Genomic DNA, 19,876 nt, shown 5'->3' with positions numbered 1-19,876 from the left:
TTTTTTAGCTGATTATACAGTTAAATTGACATATTATTGTGTAATTTTTTTTCTGATCAGTACCATGATTCTTAAAACCTCTTATTAGCATTATTGCGTGAATTATGCTAATAAAAGAGTTTAGAAATCATGGTACCTACCAAAATAAAAAATTGCGATAACAAAAATTATTTCAATTTTCTTAAAATCGTCAATAGTAAATGTTTTCGTTGTTTGGAGCGTTTCTCTAACACCCTGTATATTTTTATTTTCGCACTTCCCTACTAATATTACAAATGCGAAAAACGTAATCTGCCGGCCTGTTACGCTTTGACGCATAAAACCACTGAATCGATTTTGATAAAATTTGGTTCACAGACAGAAACTAGTAAAGCTTAGGAAAGGACTAAGGCTACTTTGTAACTGATTTAAAAAAAAAAAGATTTGATTATGCGCGATAAACCTAAACCGCGCGGGCTAAAGCTAGTTTTACAACTAGGTAAATTACTGCGGCCCGCAAGAATGAATAGTAGCAATTATGCGGCCCGAGGTGAAAAAAGGTTGAGTATGGCTGATTTAACTCATCTTTAATTGATATTACTGGCAGATATTGTATAGAGTTAAGTACTTTTATCCCTTTGAAATTATATTTGTGAAAAGTATACCCAGCCCCATTAAAAAATATTAACTGCGATGCATTTCTAATATTATTCACTCAAGGAACAACATGGAGACAAAAAATCAAGACTTCTCACTAGGCTATCCGATAGGAACAAAAAAAAATCAGGGCATGTCATTTGAATAAATGGATTCATAGACATTTTTTAAAGGTAATTTTTAAAAAATGCAGTGTTCCGGACCACCTGCAGAGTGAACCGTAAATTTGCAGAAAACTTTTCGGGAATTCAATGAAAAATAAATCATACAATTATTAAGAACGGTTTGCAAGATATAATTTTTAGTTCAAACCATCATAACCATGAAATTCTTCGGACAAAAAGTGCCATAGATGAATGCTGACAAGTGGAGTACTTCGAAATCCGAATTTCAAGGAGATAATGAGTATGATATAAAAATTCTCATTCGAAAAAACAGGGTGATATCGTGTTTCACCAATTTCGGACCAGTTTGAAGAGTCAAAAATAATTCAAGCTTATGTGCTTATCCATCAAAATTCAAATCGTTCTCCTAGCCCAAAATTTACAAGAGTTATCGACCGATCGAGCACTATTGTCTCAATATAGAGTGTCCCATCAAAAAATGAAGTCGAAAAACTCAATATCTCTGAGACGAATGAGATTTTTGAAAAACCGATAACGAAATGTTTTTCGAAAAATCTGTTGCTAAAAACTGCTTTGAAAAATAAAGAGTGTCCCAATTAACATCAAAACTCCTCTATATCTCTGAAACGGTATTTAGTATCTATGGTCTGTTATGACTATCATGTAAACCTTAAAAATCATTCAAAAAAAAACTTTTCAGAATTTTTCGAATATCTCGAAAAGGAACCAAGATATAGCGAAATATTTGAAACAGTCATTTTTCAGGAACTCGAGAACGAATCAAGATATCTACGATGGGCTTTCTGATATTTTATTATTTCGAAGAGAGAACGGGGTCTTTGAAGATTTTTTCTCTAAGTTATATAGTTCTCGAACTGCTTTCATTCAGCATCGATTTGGGACATCCTGTACAAAAAATTCATCTTTAAAGGCTCTAGCAGATATTTTTCGATCTATAATAGTCAACACAATATCATACCGATTAGTAAAATATAAAATGAACTGAAGTGTTTTCCGAAGACGTATTAATGAGCGTATCTGGGTACCTCAAAAAGTTATTCTTCTTCCAGGCTCTTGTGCAGTACCAACAGTTGAGGAGAGAAGACGAATTTGTTGGCCCACTCGTAGAAGTGGAATATTGGAGGAACCAGTTGTCTAGATTTACCAGCATCATGGAATTCATCTGCAAAGCCGATTGTCAGATTCATATTGCATTCTTGAGGCAGATAGGCAGTTCTGTGTTGAAGGTGAGAATTACATGTATCGGGGTGTCCCAAATTGGTTGTCTAGTAAAGGGATCTCAGAATCCCTTTGAGCTAGAAAAAGATGAATGTCACATTTTCAGGCTTCTCCTTCAGGGATATGTCCTTGAATATTATCTTCGATAGAAAAAGAGATAAATTTGCAGTGAACTGGCTTAAACCTATTCGATGCAAAAACTTGACAAAAACCGAATGAGAAATCAAATAAACTAGTTCAGTAGACAGAGCAAACTAAGTGGGGTCAGATGGAAAAAATTGCAAACTTAATGGAACTTCCACAGATTGTTTAGGGATGCTTCTGTCAAGTTCACGAGAACACGAGAACCTGACGCTAATTTGAGAAAGGCCGAAGGACCCCGAAATTTTTTGAATTTATCGGTTTTTTGATCATAACTCCTAAACTAAGTTTAAAAGTTCTAAAGTCGTCGAGAATTTAATTTTCTACAATTTGGTATTTATAACCTTCGTCCTAAACCTTATATCGACTGAGATTCAGCCGATGAAAATTTCTCTGGCATAGTTGTATGGGCGAAGTCAAGCGGAGCAACATTCCAGGTAGTCTGCTAGAACTACGTGGACTACACTAAAAGGCACTCTTGGAGCAATACCACAGTGGTTCTGATGATTATCCTTGTAGGATAAGCTACCAAAGCACCAAGGCAGTTAAGGTTATCGGCGTTCGTTCCTGAACTTCTCTACTGAGTTTGTGTTTTCCTAGACGACTTCAGTCAGCACCATTACACAGGCAAAATTTCTCTCTAATATTTGAATATTTGAATTTTATGACTATGCTGAAAGGTGATCTGGAAACCAAGTGGATCCAAGTCGATCAGGCATTATTCATCCCACTCTTTCAAACACGGGCTCCAGGAGATACATACCTTTCCTGCACGCTATGAGTATGTGTGATACCGCCTCAGCACCCTTTGGCATAAGAAGAAGATGATACTGAGGTATTAGAAGATCTCCGACCTCTCCACAATATTGGAGATTTTCAAGGACCATGAAGCATCTCCCGCTCAAATTGCTGACGTTGGGAGAAGTTCTTGCTGGATGCAGCTGTAAAAAGACTGGTAGGGAGGAAAATCTCACCCTTACACCTATACTAGACATAAACTATGACGACGACAAGAAATTCCAGCAATCCTCGAGTGCTCCAAATTGTTGGTGGCTCCATCAAATTTTGATATAAATAAGAATAATGGTAGTAAACACAATAACTCGAGCATAGGTAGCTTGAATTATTGTGTTTACTACCATTATTTTCATTCTAATTATATTCTTCAATTAATTCTTGGTTATTATGATTATTGGCTGCTGATTCATGTTAAAAATATTGATATTTAAAGGGCCAAAGCTTTTTTTGGCAATTTTTGCCATTTTGAGAAAATTCCTCTGATTTTGATAGCCTCTACTCGGTTGATATCAGGTTTTTTAAAAAAATTATGAATACCAAATTGTAGACAATTCAATGCTCTTTGATACTGAATGTTTTCCTCTCAAACTACTTTGTTTGCTTAGTTTGGAAGTTCTTCTTCAGCCCGTGTCCATCCATTGTCGGATATAGGCCTCTTCCAGGTTTTTCCATGCCACACGATCTGTTGCCAATCTCATCCACTGTCCTCCCGCTACTGTTCTGACGTCATCGATCCATCTCTTTTTAGGTCGGCCCACACTTCTTGTTGTCCTCTTGGTCTCCATAGTATCACCCTCTGGGTCCATTTGTCCGGCTCCTGTCTTGCCACATGGCCGATCCATTGCCATTTAAGGCTTGCTACTCTTTCAATAACATCTGTTACCTTGGTTCTATCACGTATCTGGCTATTTCGAATTCTGTCCCTCAAGGTAACTCCCAACATTATTTTCTCCATGGCTCTTTGTGCAAGTGCAACTCTTAGTTGTTCTGCTGCTTTTTGGGTTATTGCCATGGTTTCCAAGCCATAGGTAAAAACAGGTAGGATGCAGCTGTCGTAAGCTTTTTTCTTAGGTTGATGGGTACCTCTTTGTCTTCAAAGATATAATTCATATTTCCGAAAGCCACCCATGCCAATTGGATTCTGCGTTTTATTTCCACACTTTGATTTTCTTTGCCTAATTTGATTTTATGACCCAAATATATATAATGATCTACATTTTCTATGGTAACGTTATTTAATTTAATTTAATTTAATGTTATTTTCATTGTTGCTCATTATCTTGGTCTTACTTAGGTTCTTTTTAGGCCTATTCGCTTAGATTGTTCGTTTAGCTGATTTAGCATGGTGTTCAGTTCTTGAATGTCTGTGCTCAACAAGACTATATCGTCTGCGAATCTCAGATGATTGAGGTAGGCGCCAACGATGTTCATGCCCTTTTTTTCCCATTCAAGCTTGCAACGATTTTGCACGCTTCATTCCATGTTACGCTACTGGAATTTTTGAAGACGCGGTAATTTGTCAATTGATCGTATCATATCGTGTGCTATCGGTCGGAACGCAGATGCGCGTTTCTGGAGAGAATTTTCGGAAAGATTTTCAATGATTATTGAAACTTCAGCAAGAATAAGTACCTCAGATTTAGATTTCAGTCATTATTAATTTAATTTGAGGCTCGGAATCTTATTTATCGGCGAGAATTGTGTCGGGATTCTCGCACCTCCCGTGGGATTAGAACAAAGAGAACCTTTCTTGGGATTGATAGATATCAAGAACTACTTCCTTGAGAAACAGAATTTGGAATAGTACGTATGTTAGACCACTTTAGTCCTGAATCTGAGAGAATACCTGCGAAATACCTGGCATTATCACATCAACTTCGTTGAATGGGTATTGGAGTACTATAGCTTCCTGATAAGAATTGGTGTTCAGAAGGCTGAAGATAATTCACAGAAGAGGTTCCATCCTAGTAGCAGAGTAACTCATTTAAAATCGTTTTAAGTTAAGTTTCTATTTTATTTTGTGTTTTTTATTTGTTTGGAGTGAAAAGGATCGATCATTGTATATTTTGATTTTATTGAATTTGTAAAAACCTGGGTAGGAGTTTTGTTGCCAAATAAGCCAAACCACCCCTAGAAATTAGTCCTTAGAGTCTCATGGGCAATTGTAACGTTACAAGCTTCTTGAAGACATTTTCCAGTGCTAAGGTAAATAACTTAGGAGAGATGGTATCCCCTTGGCGTTCACCTTTGCCAAGTTGTATTTTATCTATTTTAAGATCGTCGTTTGGAACTTATGAGCAAAAATCAAAAAAAGGCTGAAAGTGTTGAGGTTCTTCGGCCCTTTTTATACTTTAAATCTAGACCGCATTTGTATTCTAGGTTTGGAAGAAGCAGATAAACGCCGTGACCGACGCGAGGAACGAATGCTCTGACAACGTTAAATACTTGTACTCGTTCGAGACCTATTGCGCTCCCCTGTATCAACTGGACCCGACGGAGATTCCGGCTCATATTCCAGCTTTGTTGCGCGCCGTCAGGATGATCTTCAACACTTCCAGATACTACAATAACACCTGCAACGTAACGGCAGTCCTGGTCAAGGTCTCCAACCAGATCATCAACGTGTGCCGCAGTTACCTGAACTGCAACAACACGAAGACAGTTTGGAATCAGCCGAAGAAGGATGTTCTAGAGAAAGTCCAGGTAACGTTAGAAGTTCTGAGGAGTTTGGGATTTTATTAATCTTTCTTTCTCGATGTAGAAATGCCTGGACTTGTACTTGAAATACTACCAGTGCTACAATCAGATTTGTAGCGAAATGAAAGAGGTCGGCGAGAAGCCATTCGGATGTTCGGAAATGTTCATTTTCGGGAAATTCGAAACCTTCAAGAGGAGAATCGAAGAGGTAAGGGTTCATTTGTTCTTCCGAACTCAGAATGACGAAACACAAGAGCAATAGCATTGGCATATATGAATTTCTCAGATAAAGTATTAGGGATATCACACAAGTATAAATTAAAAAGTATGGGAGATAAAACCGATCCTTGCGGAAGTTCATTATTCAATGTTTTGAAACAACAAAAACACGAAGTCTCCTGTAAGATAACGCATTTTCGATCAAATAGTAACCCAAGCTACTTCAGTAAGTAGTACTCACACAAATCAATGTTGTAACAGACCACTCACTATGTCAGTAGTGTAAAAAATCAATTTTATGGATAAATGACAACTCATCAACAAATTCCAAAATTTCCTTTTGACTTTCGAATTTTTACAGTGGTGGCTGGCGAAATAATGACAGCCAACTTCCTCTGTGCAACTGAGTTTCCACAATTCGCATTCATCGTCAAGACCATACCATATAACAATAGGTTTTTAAATACACCGTAAACTTGTTAACGAATGTGAATATTATATTAATTATAATAATAGGCAAATGGTGCAACTGCACCATTTGCCTATTATTATTTTTATTTGAACTGGGGTCGTTTTGCTTCGGTAAGTCTTCCGGGAACTGCGACCATGCAGATCTTTTGTTCACTACCCTACTCATTCATAGAAACCCAGGGAGGTCGTCAACGTTAATAAAATTGACAACCTCCTTAGGGGCCTTGGCCGTTACCTCTCTGGTATCCAGGACCGGCTTACCCATGTGAATGGTTCTTAGGCCAGCCAGTTCCGGACACTTGCATAACAAGTGTTCGGCTGTTTCTGCTTCCGATCCACAGAGCCTGCAAATCTCGTCTGCTGACTTTCCCATAAGGTACAAATGATGTTGGTACCGACAGTGCTCCGTCAGCAGTCCCACCATCACCCGAAGCTCTGCTCGCGACAACTTCAGGAGCTTTTTGGCGTAGGTAGGTGAAATCTTCACGAATTTCTTTGCCTGAGCAAGTCTAGGAGTGTTAGTCCAGTGGATTGTCCTACTGTTCAACTTCCATACCTGGACCGCAGCTTTGTATTGGTCTTTTCCTATCCCACAGAAAGGCTCAGGTCCAGCAGGTCTAAACCTTGATACACTTTTTGCAAGTTCATCCGCTCTTTCATTTCCTTCAACCCCACAGTGCCCTGGTACCCATAGTAGAGTCACCTTATTTCCTCTGGCCAGTTGCTTTATGGTGTTACGGCACTCCCAAGTCAGCAAAGACCCCTGACAACACACCAGGGATGTCAGCGTGGTTTGGCTGTCCGTGGTGATGTAGATATGCGCCCCCTTGAGGTTCATTTGATACTTATGGCCAGTTGCACCATTTGCCTAAAAATTGATTTTTCTTGAGAAATCATAAAGTAATCAATGTTTCAATTTTTAATCAATGTTTAGGCAAATGGTGCAACTGGCCATAAATATCGAGAACGGTAAGGACATTTTACCAATCGAGGACATTAGTGTGGTAGTCCTTAACGATCAAGATTCATATAGCGTTTTTTGTACGATAGACACACTTTTTACTTGAACTATAAAATAATTATTAACGAAAGAAAGAAAAAGATAACGGGCATCTCTTGAGGAGAAGTGCTAACCGTAGACACGTGTTTCGGGCTTTCCGCCCTCATCAGTACGGTGAAAGAGTTAGGATGAACAACACTTGGAGGAAAACAGGAAACAAACGGAATCAACAACAGGAGCCAGCCGGTTTTGTTGACTAGGTGTATAATCGAATATTGTTTATGTTTTTGTGATATTATAATTGATTGTAACAGCTGTCAAGTGATTTATTCTCAGTTTGGTTTGGCAATTTATCATGAATAGACTCACGCCTGAACAACGCTTGCAAATAGTGCAATTTTATTTCGAAAATAATTGTTCTGTGCGAAATACGTATCGCGCACTACGTCCATTTTATTTTGTTTAGCTTCTGGTTGAATGGCTAAGTCAACAAACGAAACTGTCGCATTTGGAGTGAAGCTAATCCTCGAGTGTATGTCGAAACACCGTTACATCCAGAAAAACTGACTGTTTGGTGCGCTTTATGGGCTGGTGGAAAGACACGTTTGGTGACCGCCTAATTTCACGTTTTGGACCTGTGAATTGGCCTCCAAGATCTTGTGATTTAACACCGCTAGACTACTTTCTGTGGGGCTATGTAAGGTCATTGGTCTATGCGGATAAGCCACAAACCCTTGACCATTTGGAAGACAACATTCGCCGTGTTATTGTCGATATACGGCCACAAATGTTATCATATTCAAAAATGTTATGCCACAAGATTATCTTGCGGATAAATAAAATTCATGTCAATCGAATTGTTGTTTTATTGCAATTTAAAGTTCTATAGCTCTAAAAAAAAACACCCTTTATTATGCTATTTCTTATCCTGACAATATTTCATCTGTCGTAGATATGCAATGTACTACAAACCACCATCACTTACTCAATTCTGCAATCGAGCACTATAGAGGGAATCGAAGTGTTCGCCCAGAAGTTTAAGGATTTCTTCACAAAGATATCTAGTCAAAAGTATGATGCCCTGAATCACAGACTACCCTTTTTCGACAAAGATTATGCAGAATACAGACAGAACGTCGTCGATACCGAATGGGAATTGGAGGAATTTGTTGGGGCCTCTTTGTCGAGACTTCAAGATGTCCATAACGTACTAAGACTCTTGTGGAGGTAAGTTTTGCATATTTTGCTTTAAAATATAGGTACCTTACCTACTGGGTTATTCATTTCATGGTCCGGATTTCACCGACCTGATTCAATGACATATGTCAAACAGAATTGTCATTCGTAGCGTCATATGTTAAGGATTGTTTATCTAATGCTGAACATGTGAAAACTTACTACTTACTACAAAAATAATGATTTTGTAGTAGTAAAATTATGGTCACCATAATCGTCCACCTCTACGTACAATTGGTAAGACAGTAAAAAAATTCGAAGAGACTGGATCCGTTACTGATGTCTCAAGGACCATACATCATCAAAATGCATGCTCTAGCGAAAATATTGCAGCTGTATGTGAAAATGTTGAACGAGATTGAAAAATAGAAGGTATAGATATAAAACTTGCACTTGAATATCTAAAAAACAGAAAGAGCCCCACTCTGGACGGAATTCCCAACGAACTGCTCAAATACAGCGGACAATGTATTGTGCAACATCTGGCTAAACTAGCTAAAAATATCTTTGATCACCACATAAGACGGACAAGCAATACTATTCTCTTGTTCAAGAAGGATTATGAAAAATTACTGGAAAATTACAGGGGCATCAATTTACCGAACTCGACACTGAAGTTGATAACTAAAATAATTAACAAGATAAATAGCGTAGTATCCCTCTCAGACTAACAACAAGGCATTAGAACGACAGATCTTGCACAGATGCAGTATTTGATTCAAGGCGAATTGTCGAAAAATCCATTGAACCTGCCTTCATATATCTACAAAAAAGCTACAGGATGTTGCCCTTAATTAAGGTCATTGAAAACATATCTAGGGCCAACATACTATAAGTCAGAATTGACGGAGAACTGATCGAATCAATTTCAGTAAACAATTGGATTAATATAGTAGTAGTAGTAACAGTCCTTTATTGTTCATAAACAAACAAATGGCCATCGTCCTTCAGCCTTTTTTAATATAATTATGGACGAAATTATAAAGCAAGTACGCCGCTTGAAGGGATATAAGATGGGAAAAACATATCACAATTCCATGTTACGCTGATGAGGCTGTGCTTGTTGCAGAAAATGAAGACGATCCCTAGATATTGCTTATAGCTTTGTCCGTGTAGCCAGGTCTCTGATCATGGTCATTTCTGCATCCAAAACAACAAGCTTGACGGCATTTGAAATACCAATCAGGTGCAAAATTGTGGTCGATAATCAAATAATACAGCAGGAGATGAAGTTTAAATACCTGGACATAGAGCTCTCTGGATATGGTGATGTTGAGTCAGAAGTGAGAAAACAAACAAAGCACTGAGGGTAACTGGTTGTTCGAATGACACAATATGGAAAAATTAATATCTACATATTGAGACTAAGGCATTAATTTTTGAAACTATCGTTAGACCTATGATAACATACAGAGCAGAAACCCGATCAGATGCAGCAACTACCAGAAGGGTCTTGGAGAATAGAGAATTGAAGAATCGCTGAAAAAAACTTTACAAAAAACGAAGTGCTAACATAAGACGAACATGTAAAGTGAATAAAATCAACGATTAGGTATTGAGTAGAAAGAAGGAGTGAATACGCATATAAATCGAATGGACCAACAAAGAATAGTAAGAGTAGCACGTGATGAATCACCTATTTATATAAATAGAATAGGAAGACCACGAAAAAGCTATAATCTCACCATTAATCAGGACTAGGCAGGTGAAGAAGAATAAATAGACTCTTGTGCATATAATAGAGATGGAAGAAGATCCAAATTTATCCATTTATCCAACCATCCATTTATCAACAATATTTGGATCTCCATTACGGCACCCTATAACGTATTTTGTATTTGGATTTGCATCTCCATTCTTATTAAGTTGAATTGACCCAAGAACTAAAGACAGCTGACCACGGAATGCGGAGGCTTTATGTCGATTGAGTACTTGAACAACAACGTTTGGATGACCATTTTCTCATGGAATTGTCTTCAGCGACGAAGCACATGTTTGACTCATAGCTTACGCAGACAAGCAACATTGTCGTATTAGGGGTAGGTAGTAAAAATCCTCATGATAATGTTGAGAAACCACAAGAAGTCATTGTTTGGTATGAAAGATTTGGTGAATTCTTTGAAAATGAAGAAGATGTCACTCAAACCGTCAATTTTCATCGTCATAGCCAAATCTTTACCAATGTTTTCGGTCTGTAGTGATTGATATGGAATTCAAAGAGATGTGGTTCCAGCAGGATGGTGCAACAAACCACACAACCCGACCCATCTTCCCTTCATTGCTCTTGCAATGAAGGTGAAATTAAAATTCCTTGGACGCAATTTCTTGTTTCAGCGATTTGAATTGGCCACCAAGATCTTGTGATTTTTCGTCTTTGGATTTTTTTTGTGGGGTACGAGAAGGATGGTTTTTAAGCAGTTAATCCTCAGACTATTGAGGATCTTAAAACCAATATCCGTCAAATTATTGGTCATAAATTTCTCGAAAGGTGCTGGCATGTCATAGAAAATTACTCCACAAGAATATCCGCAGAAGACATTTAAATGATGTATTCCACACATAATAAATTGAAATAAAAATTTTATCGATATTCTAAATGAAAGTCTGTTTTATTTACGTTCATTTTTGGAACCACATAAGGGATAAACCCTTCAGTCATAATCGTGAGTGAACAGAAATAAAAAAGGACTTCCGAAAATCGAGAAAAATGTTATCGATAACATTCAAGAATCGATTGATGGCATTTCGTTCGAAACTTATCATGTAGACGATGGCTGAGCATAATTGATGTTTATCTCAAATCCTTCGTGAGTGGGTCGAATTCATTTCCATTCTTGACTCGAATTTCGAACATCACTTACCTTTATAACGTTCAGTCAATTATTCATATTTCAGATTCGAAAAATTGGACTTGCCCTGTTTACATCTGGATGAGAGATATTTGGAAGCGATGATAATGTTCCAGGAGGAACTAGAGACTTTGCGAGACCGTTACAATGAAGAAAGGCAAGCTCCTCTGGTCCCGAGGAATATGCCGCCTGCTAGTGGTCGTATAAGATGGATAAGACAGTATTATAGACGAATATTGCAGCCCATGAGGATTTTCAAAACTAAGGAGAGGGTAAGTATTGGAGAAATAATATCATTTCGTTATGAAATCATACTATTCTAACATCTAGTTTGTTTGACCGAAAGAAGTGTTGATAGTTTGTAGATTTAAAAGTTGTCCTCTTCATTAGTCATCGTAGTTGTCAGCCCACCCTCCAGTTACAGAGTTCTAATGAACTCCAGTATCTGGGATGGCTTGTTACTTTCTCACTTACATAAGTCCCTCATTGGCTAGGAATGGTGAGGCATTCCTTCAGCAGGTGATCCGGAATTTCTTTTTCCTTCTCGCAGAATCTGTACTCTTCGTTTTCTGCTAGTCTCATTCTCATGAGGTTGCAGCCTCAGGAGGCTGCAATGCCAAAAGAGGAGGTGTGTTATATTCTTGCCAAGATCCAGATACTTCTTAGATCTCGCTAATTTCGAAGAAACTTTGTGTAATGATGCAACCCAGGAAGATTCCACCAGTGTATTTTTTTCGATTTTTTTCCTTCTCCTGAAACTCTTCCTTGTAGGTACATTTACATATTATATAACAGAAAAGTTCTTGGGAAATGCAAGAGGATTGTGCTTCTTCATTTCCTTCAGTTCTCGAGGGATCGGGAACCCAGACCGAACAAAACTTGTTATTCTTGCCTATTATGTTTTTTTCGGTAGTCCAATAACATCTTAGAATTGATTAAATGTGAGCTTTATGCTTTGATTGCAGCCTGACTGTCAGAATATATCTATATCACATTCCTGTTTCTTACTAGTATGTTCATTGACACGCATCTTTCAATTGTCATTTGGATAACGGCTTATCGATAGTGAGCATTTGGTGCCAGCCCCAAATAATCCAGCGTCATTTTCCTACGTGGTTTTAGAAAAATCTATGTACCACTTGATGGCAGTCTTTTCGAAAGCATGGATTGGGTACATTCTTTCCCAATTTTCATTCTACTTAGAATAGTAGTGAATGTTACTAGTTTTCTTTATAAACTAGTCAGTCGTCACTGAGAAGGTCCGTTGATGGTAAATAAATGGTCAGGGCAGACCAGACTCTCTGATTTTTATTTTTTTCATTACCGGTACGTGCCCCGGGTAGTTTGAGAATGGCCTCATGGGAAAAAAGTGTTACTAATCTGGCAACTTTTTACGATTGACACTTATTGAGTAAATATGTTCTTCTAATTATCTCAACAGTATAGAAAATACCTCGGCATTCAATACTCTTCAAAATTAAACAGTTATTTACATTGAATTCACAAAAGGTCGTTTCTTTTCCATTCTATATAAGGAATACTTAATATCATCAGAAAATCTAAGGAGTTAACAACTGAATACAATTGAGGGTTTCTCCTTTTTTATTCACATTGGCAGTGTCAACGAAGATTCAGACCCTCGATGGATAAGAATAACTGGACAGTTCTTATTTTTAATGATGGAATAACCAAACAGTTCAATTTTCAGAATGGTTCTTACCTTCTAATATCAATGGATTGAACATCAAAACCTACAAATCTCAGTAGATGAATGATCGGAAATTTTCAATCTCAAAGAAAGATTGATAATTTATTACAAATCTCGACGATAGATAGACAAAAAAAAATTAAGAAATTGAAGAATTCTGAGAGATATATCACAACCACAAAACAAACAACGTTTCAGTCAACGGAAAATAAGCAAAAAGTCGTTTTAAAATCTCAAATCGCATTTTTTATATCCGGTTATATCCGGGGTATGAAAACGTTGCAGGCTCTAGCGATCTTCAGATATCTATCAGCAGGTCTACTTGCTATCGATTCAATAGTTGCTAAGAATTTCACGTTCATGAATCTGCTATCATTTCATCCCAAATTCTTCCTAATTGGACTAGCACAAGTGATTTACCTCAACATTCTTCCACATATTAGATCGCTCTACTAGACGTCTAGTCTAAAATATAGAGATGTTTCTAAAAACAAAAAGAAGCTTTTGTCATGGATTACAATTATTATTAGAATATGTAGTAGATATGAAGGAAATTGATTAATTTGAGTCAATTGTTTCTCTTCAGGTGATCAAACATAGAAAGGTTCAGAAATGCATTCAGCTGTTCAACGCTCTATCGATGGTGTTTGTACATTATGAACAGCTGTACCATGAAGCGTGGTATGACTACGCTGCCCAAGTAAGTATTTTGTGTTTGTTCACTCTACTCACCATTTTCCAACTGGAACTATGATAACGAATTCCTTCGATCATGGTTTTATGGTATTTAGCATTCAATGTTCTATTAAAATCGATATCAAATAGTTACCATGTTTGAGCCTGCAAACTCAATCGGGTTTTATTGGAATAAATCCTTATTTCTTTTCTCACTTGCCAGTTCACCCGCTCTGTCAATTACAGTGGTTGCTGTGTTTTTCCTATTTTTTTCTCTGACTTATAAAGGGAGTTTTTTTAGAGCTATAAAACTTTAAATTGAAATAAAACAACGATGGATTAATCGATTGACATGAATTTTATTTATCCGCAAGATAATCTTGTGGCATTACATTTTAAATATAATTTCTGGCATATGACCGCCACGGCTGGCTCGGATGTAGTCCAATCTGGACGTCCAATTTTCAATGACTTTTTCCAACATTTGTGGCCGTATATCGGCAATAACACGGCGAATGTTGTCTTCCAAATGGTCAAGGGTTTGTGGCTTATCCGCATAGACCAATGACTTTACATAGCCCCACAGAAAGTAGTCTAGAGGTGTTAAATCACAAGATCTTGGAGGCCAATTCACAGGTCCAAAACGTGAAATTAGGCGGTCACCAAACGTGTCTTTCAATAAATCGATTGAGGTACGAGCTGTGTGACATGTTGCGCCGTCTTGTTGGAACCACATCTCCTGGACATCATGGTTGTTCAATTCAGGAATGAAAAAGTTAGTAATCATGGCTCTATACCGATCACCATTGTCTGTAACGTTCTGGCCATCATCGTTTTTGAAGAAGTACGGACCAATGATTCCACCAGCCCATAAAGCGCACCAAACAGTCAGTCTTTCTGGATGTAACGGTGTTTCGACATACACTTGAGGATTAGCTTCACTCCAAATGCGGCAGTTTTGTTTGTTGACGTAGCCGTTCAACCAGAAGTGCGCTTCATCGCTAAACAAAATTCGCTTATGAAAATCGGGAACAACGGCTATCTCATTTTGGACTCATTCGACGAATCTACGCCTTACTTGATGGTCGTTTGGCTATTCTTGCACGAGTTGAATTTTGTAAGCATGCAAACCAAGATCCTATCGCAAAATCTTCCATTAAGTGGTTGGACACAGATCCAATTCCTGTGCTCGATGGCGGATAGACTCATTCGGGTCTTCCTCAATGCTACGCTCGACAGCAGCAATAGCTTCTTCTGTACGGCGTCTCTGGGGATGCGAGTTATCAATAAGAGTAAACGTGGTGCGAAAACGTTCCATGGTTAATCGAATTAACTGCTCTGATGGACGATTTTGTCGACTATAAAATGGACTTAATGCGCGATACGTATTCCGCACAGAACCATTATTTTCTAAATAAAATAGCACTATTTGCAATCGTTGTTCAGGCGTGAGTCTACTCATGATGAATTGCCAAACCAAACTGAGAATAAATCACTTGACAGCTATTAAATCAGTCTCCATCTTGAACAGTAATGCCAACTTAAAGTTATATACCTCGAAAAAAAAAACACCCGTTATAATAGAATATAAGGTAAAGTGATTAATGAGACGAACGTTGATAAGAAACTTCTCAAGTGTTCTTTTTTTGATGAAATTTGCAACACTGTTTTTTTTTTTCGAACGATATTTTAATTTTTGTGAACATATTTGAATATATTTTCCTCCAGGCGAAGATATAACCCTTTTATTGAAAAACCCTTCATTAGTTCTTTCACAATACACACACAATACTCTCATAGACATCACCTAAACAACTGTGTAATTTTGTGACGTTTCAGGTTCGGCACTGCCTGAATTCACCCATTATGGTCAAGCACCCAACCACCAGGAGGTACGTACTGAATTTCGATCCTCACATTCACGAGTGCATCAGAGAGGCCGAATACATGTACCGTCTGTTCTGTGGCGTGCCGGATGTTGGCCAGATAATGGTCTTCTGTCAGGAGAAGATTCTGAACTCTTACGCTGCCACGAAGGCGCTCATCGAGAGGAACGACGAGTTGAGAAGCAGCATCCCTCCTCTCTTTATCCAGATGATGCGCGCTCCGCTCTACAAGATCGAGGTGGCGTTCTTGCCCGCCTTCTCCACGATCACGTGGACCTCGACAAAGATCCCAGATTTCTGCAAAGAGGTCACCATGTTGCTGGATGCCGTTCAGATTTTTATAAAGGAGGTGAGTTTCATCGAAAAGTTTCCATGATTATATGTAGTATATCCAAAGTCACTTGAACTAGTTTATAAGAACGCTTGGCCATAGATGTCCCTTTGAAGTGTATTCCGCGATCTGCTATAAATACCGAGGTTTATTTGAAAGTATTGTTAAACAAAAATTCACTGGCACCAAAGGAATTTCTGGAAACTTGGACAACCCTTCTTTAATCGATATATTCAGCTTCCTCCAAGTGACTTTGGATATACTATACCATTGAATACAACGTGCACCCACTTCGTGATCGAGTACCAAGTAAACCTCCAACATAGCAGTGGCGGCTCGTAGCATGAGGCAAGTGAAGCCGGGCCTCACATGAAAGAATTTATAAAGTATGAAATTTCTACACATTAACTACTTGTAAATCTCGACTAACAATTTATAATTTGAAACAGAAAGCTTTCCAAGCTTTCGGACAATAACTTGTCCTTCTTCAGGGCTACTGAAAAATTAAATAAAGTTGTAAAAAACACACAGAAATCAATACAGCAGAACTAACATCAATGTGAGTCTTAAATGTTAAAAATATTTCAATGTATTTCAATGCAATAAATATAATATTAATAAAAGAAATAAAACACTTGACTATACGTGCAATAAATATAAGTAAGTGCTGCTGTATTGATTTCTGTGTGTTTTTTACAACTTTATGTAATTTTTCAGTAGCCCTGAAGAAGGACAAGTTATTGTCCGAAAGCTTGGCTGAAACAATAAAGAGCTAAAATTATTCAAGTTTGACTACATACCCGATAACCTTTCTGTTTCTACACATTAGTTATTTGAATATAAAGCCATTTCAACTAATTTCCCTTCACCGACATAAATTATCAAAACATCGAATTGCCAACAAAGTTGAAATTTTACCTTTCAAATTAAGCGCACATCCCCTCCAATTATCCAAATTTAATTCTAAACATGTAATGTAATACTAGAAATTTGAGCTTCCTATATGTCACAAATCGCTGATAAAACGCCAGCTGTAGTTGCACACGGCGGGAATAACACGGGAATTTTTGAACGCATTGAAGCCTATAAATCTGAGCTTACTACTTCAAATATTTCGCTATATCTTGGTTTCTGTTCGAGATTTTTCAAAAATTGTGAAAGGTTATTTCAGTAGTTTTTACAGTTCATATGCTGCTCACAATAGAACAAAGAAATCAATCATCGTTCAAGTCTATAGATGTTTTTTAAATGGGAAAGTTGGCGTTTGTTGAATGGGACACCCTATATTTTTCAACGAAGTTTTTTAGCCGCCAATCCTGTTTTTTGATGGGTCAGTCAGCAAAGATACGAGTTGGCAAAGTTTAAATTCGGAAAGAGAACATCGGATTCCATAAAATCACCAATTTTCAAAACTTCAGGAAAGCTTTCCAGTTAACCTGATTTTTAGCAACAAATGACTATGAAATTTCGCTATATAGACTTTTCTCAACAAAGCTGAAAAAATGTTTCAGGTGAAAGATATGAAGGAGGCCAGAATAGACGAAGTGTTAGAAAGTATTACTGCTACTCCATTAGTTTATTTGCCCGAATATCCGCTGAAACCAAAAGAATTCTATGAGGAAAATATCAAGTATGGTAACAAAATAGGTAAGTAACTCATTAATGTTGTACTTCATCCTTCCTTGTAGTAGTCTAGTGAAGTTCAAGAGAGCGAAACTTCTCTAATATTGAACTGAGACCCAGGCAAATGTGTCAACGTCATATTTAGATTTTTCTCCCTACTCTCAACTTACATGGGCATGAGCTTCTTTCAGCACCACAGAAAAATGTGGGAAAATTGTGGATCTGATCAAGGATGTCTCATCAGTATCAGCGGTTACATGAGGATTTCCAGTACCTCATATGCGACAATTTTGCTTGTTCACATAGTCAACAAGTGAAAAATGTGTTTCGTCGCAGAAGAAAATCCGTTGCAAAAAAGCATCATTCAAACTTTTTTTCCAAGCACCTAGGTGTATTCCATGGTCAGCTGGCTTTATTTATTCTGTCAGATAAACCATATGAGAATGGAAATGCAAACCTAGATGCAAAATACGTCAAAGCGTGGCGTAAGAGAGGCCCAAATGTTTTGCGCGCCGCGGAATGGATAAATTTGGATCTTGTTTAACACTTTCACTCACAGGAGAAATATTTTCTGTCGATCTTGCATTTCGATGATTTGTGGGTCTTAAGCCTTCAGCAAAAGATGTGTTGTACTTACTACAGAATATCATTACTTGCGTAGTAAATTTTCACAATTTCACACGATCCATATTGTTAAATGGCAATCCTTCAACTGAACATATGACGCTCATTCGGAGCGTCTTATGACATATTTGAGACAGAACATTCGGTTCTGTTTGAAATATGTCATTGAAATAGGGCTGTGAAATCCATACCTCGACATAGGTAGGCAGTTCAAAATTCTGAAGAGGGGTACATCCCTTGTTTTTCAAATGGGCTTGTGATAAATCTTTAGAAAAATCGTTTCATTTTCTATTGAGAAATTTTATCATTTTGACATTTATTGCAAAAATCAAATTAGAAAAAATGAAATCAAGTGATTCGCAAAAATTGGTAAAATACCGAAAACTCAAATATAATACAAAATGTATCAAAAAATTATGAATGTTAATGAAGAAGTTGTTTAAAGTGTTCATTGTGAAGCCCTTGGCTACATCCTAACCTCAAATAAAAATTTCTTCCAACATTATTCAACATCTCTGGGGTGATCGACACAATTTAATTTCAGCAAAAATTTTGAAAGTATTAACAATTCTGAATAAAGAATGAAGAGACCTTTCACACGTTGTATCACAAGTGCTCTTAGGAGGTTGAAGGTGGGGTTCGTATTTTTACGAAGAAGAATGACAATTTAAAATTCAAATTTGACGTGTTTCGTTATTTTCCATAAATATGTATGTACAGTAGCCAAGATAATTAATTTATTCCATTTATGAAGATGAAAGAGATCAAAAGTCTTATTCATCTATTGATTGTCACTGTAACAACATGTTTCGGCTTTCGCCTTCATCAGGTTATTTCATTTAGCTTTTTCACACTTTTTCTCCATACAATGTTAACAATTCTTCATCATTATTCACTGTAATAACTGTAGAAGTTTTTCCTTAGTGAAGGAATTGGAACTGAAATCCGTCAAGACGGAGAGAGCAGTGATCGGTTTGATAACGAAGTTCCTCGACATCATCGACCAGGAAGACTTGCAACAGGGTAAATACGATTGGCTGGATCCTGAATTGGCTGTGAAGCCGGTCACTTCATCCTCAAAACTGATAGTGGGGCCGGATGCAGGTATTTTTCTGATCATAGCCTACACTATTCAACAGGCCAGAAAGCTAGGCTAAAATTAGCGAAACTCCTTCGCGAAAGTCACACAAAATTGTATTAGACTAACGCCCTTTAGTTGTCCCACTCCTGAGTAATTGCTGTGAGTGGGCTCTAGCTTCGACTCGGAATCCAATGGGCACAGGTACGTTAATATAACGATGTGAAATGAGAATAATATATGTTGGCATTACAGATCATTTTAATTCCGGAAAAAGTTAAAATAAAATAAGTGAAAACTGTCTGTAATGCCAATATATATTATTCTCTTATAATTTATATGCGATCACCCATCCAAGTTCTAACCACGCTCGGCACAGCTTGGCTTCAGTATTTTAACGTGAACTGAAATTCTCAGTGTGTTATGGGTGACTGTGCTGGTTTAGCTTAAATAAATGTATGAATTTCTGGACATCACAAATGAATGAAAAAATATCATTCTTTTACTTACTTACTTTACTCAAAATAGCTCTCTGTATTA

The 19,876-nt window shown here is 37.4% G+C and overlaps 1 protein-coding gene across 2 annotated transcripts in view; it reads left to right on the top strand.

Moving 5' to 3' along the window:
- LOC123672228 (dynein axonemal heavy chain 8-like) overlaps positions 1-19,876 on the top strand; it is a 133,542-nt gene that overhangs the window by 22,329 nt on the left and 91,337 nt on the right. For both annotated transcript variants that reach the window (XM_045606244.1, XM_045606243.1), the window contains exons 7-15: positions 1,832-2,008; positions 5,319-5,642; positions 5,701-5,844; positions 8,279-8,553; positions 11,458-11,683; positions 13,706-13,819; positions 15,634-16,029; positions 17,523-17,658; positions 19,183-19,362. In XM_045606244.1, the coding sequence (XP_045462200.1) occupies positions 1,832-2,008; positions 5,319-5,642; positions 5,701-5,844; positions 8,279-8,553; positions 11,458-11,683; positions 13,706-13,819; positions 15,634-16,029; positions 17,523-17,658; positions 19,183-19,362 (1,972 nt within the window). The remainder of the gene's footprint in view (positions 1-1,831; positions 2,009-5,318; positions 5,643-5,700; positions 5,845-8,278; positions 8,554-11,457; positions 11,684-13,705; positions 13,820-15,633; positions 16,030-17,522; positions 17,659-19,182; positions 19,363-19,876) is intronic.

This window comes from Harmonia axyridis, chromosome 2 (assembly GCF_914767665.1).
Source record: "Harmonia axyridis chromosome 2, icHarAxyr1.1, whole genome shotgun sequence".
NCBI lineage: Eukaryota > Metazoa > Arthropoda > Insecta > Coleoptera > Coccinellidae > Harmonia > Harmonia axyridis.
Note: the sequence above shows the minus strand (reverse complement) of the source record. Positions and strands in the feature narration are given on the sequence as shown.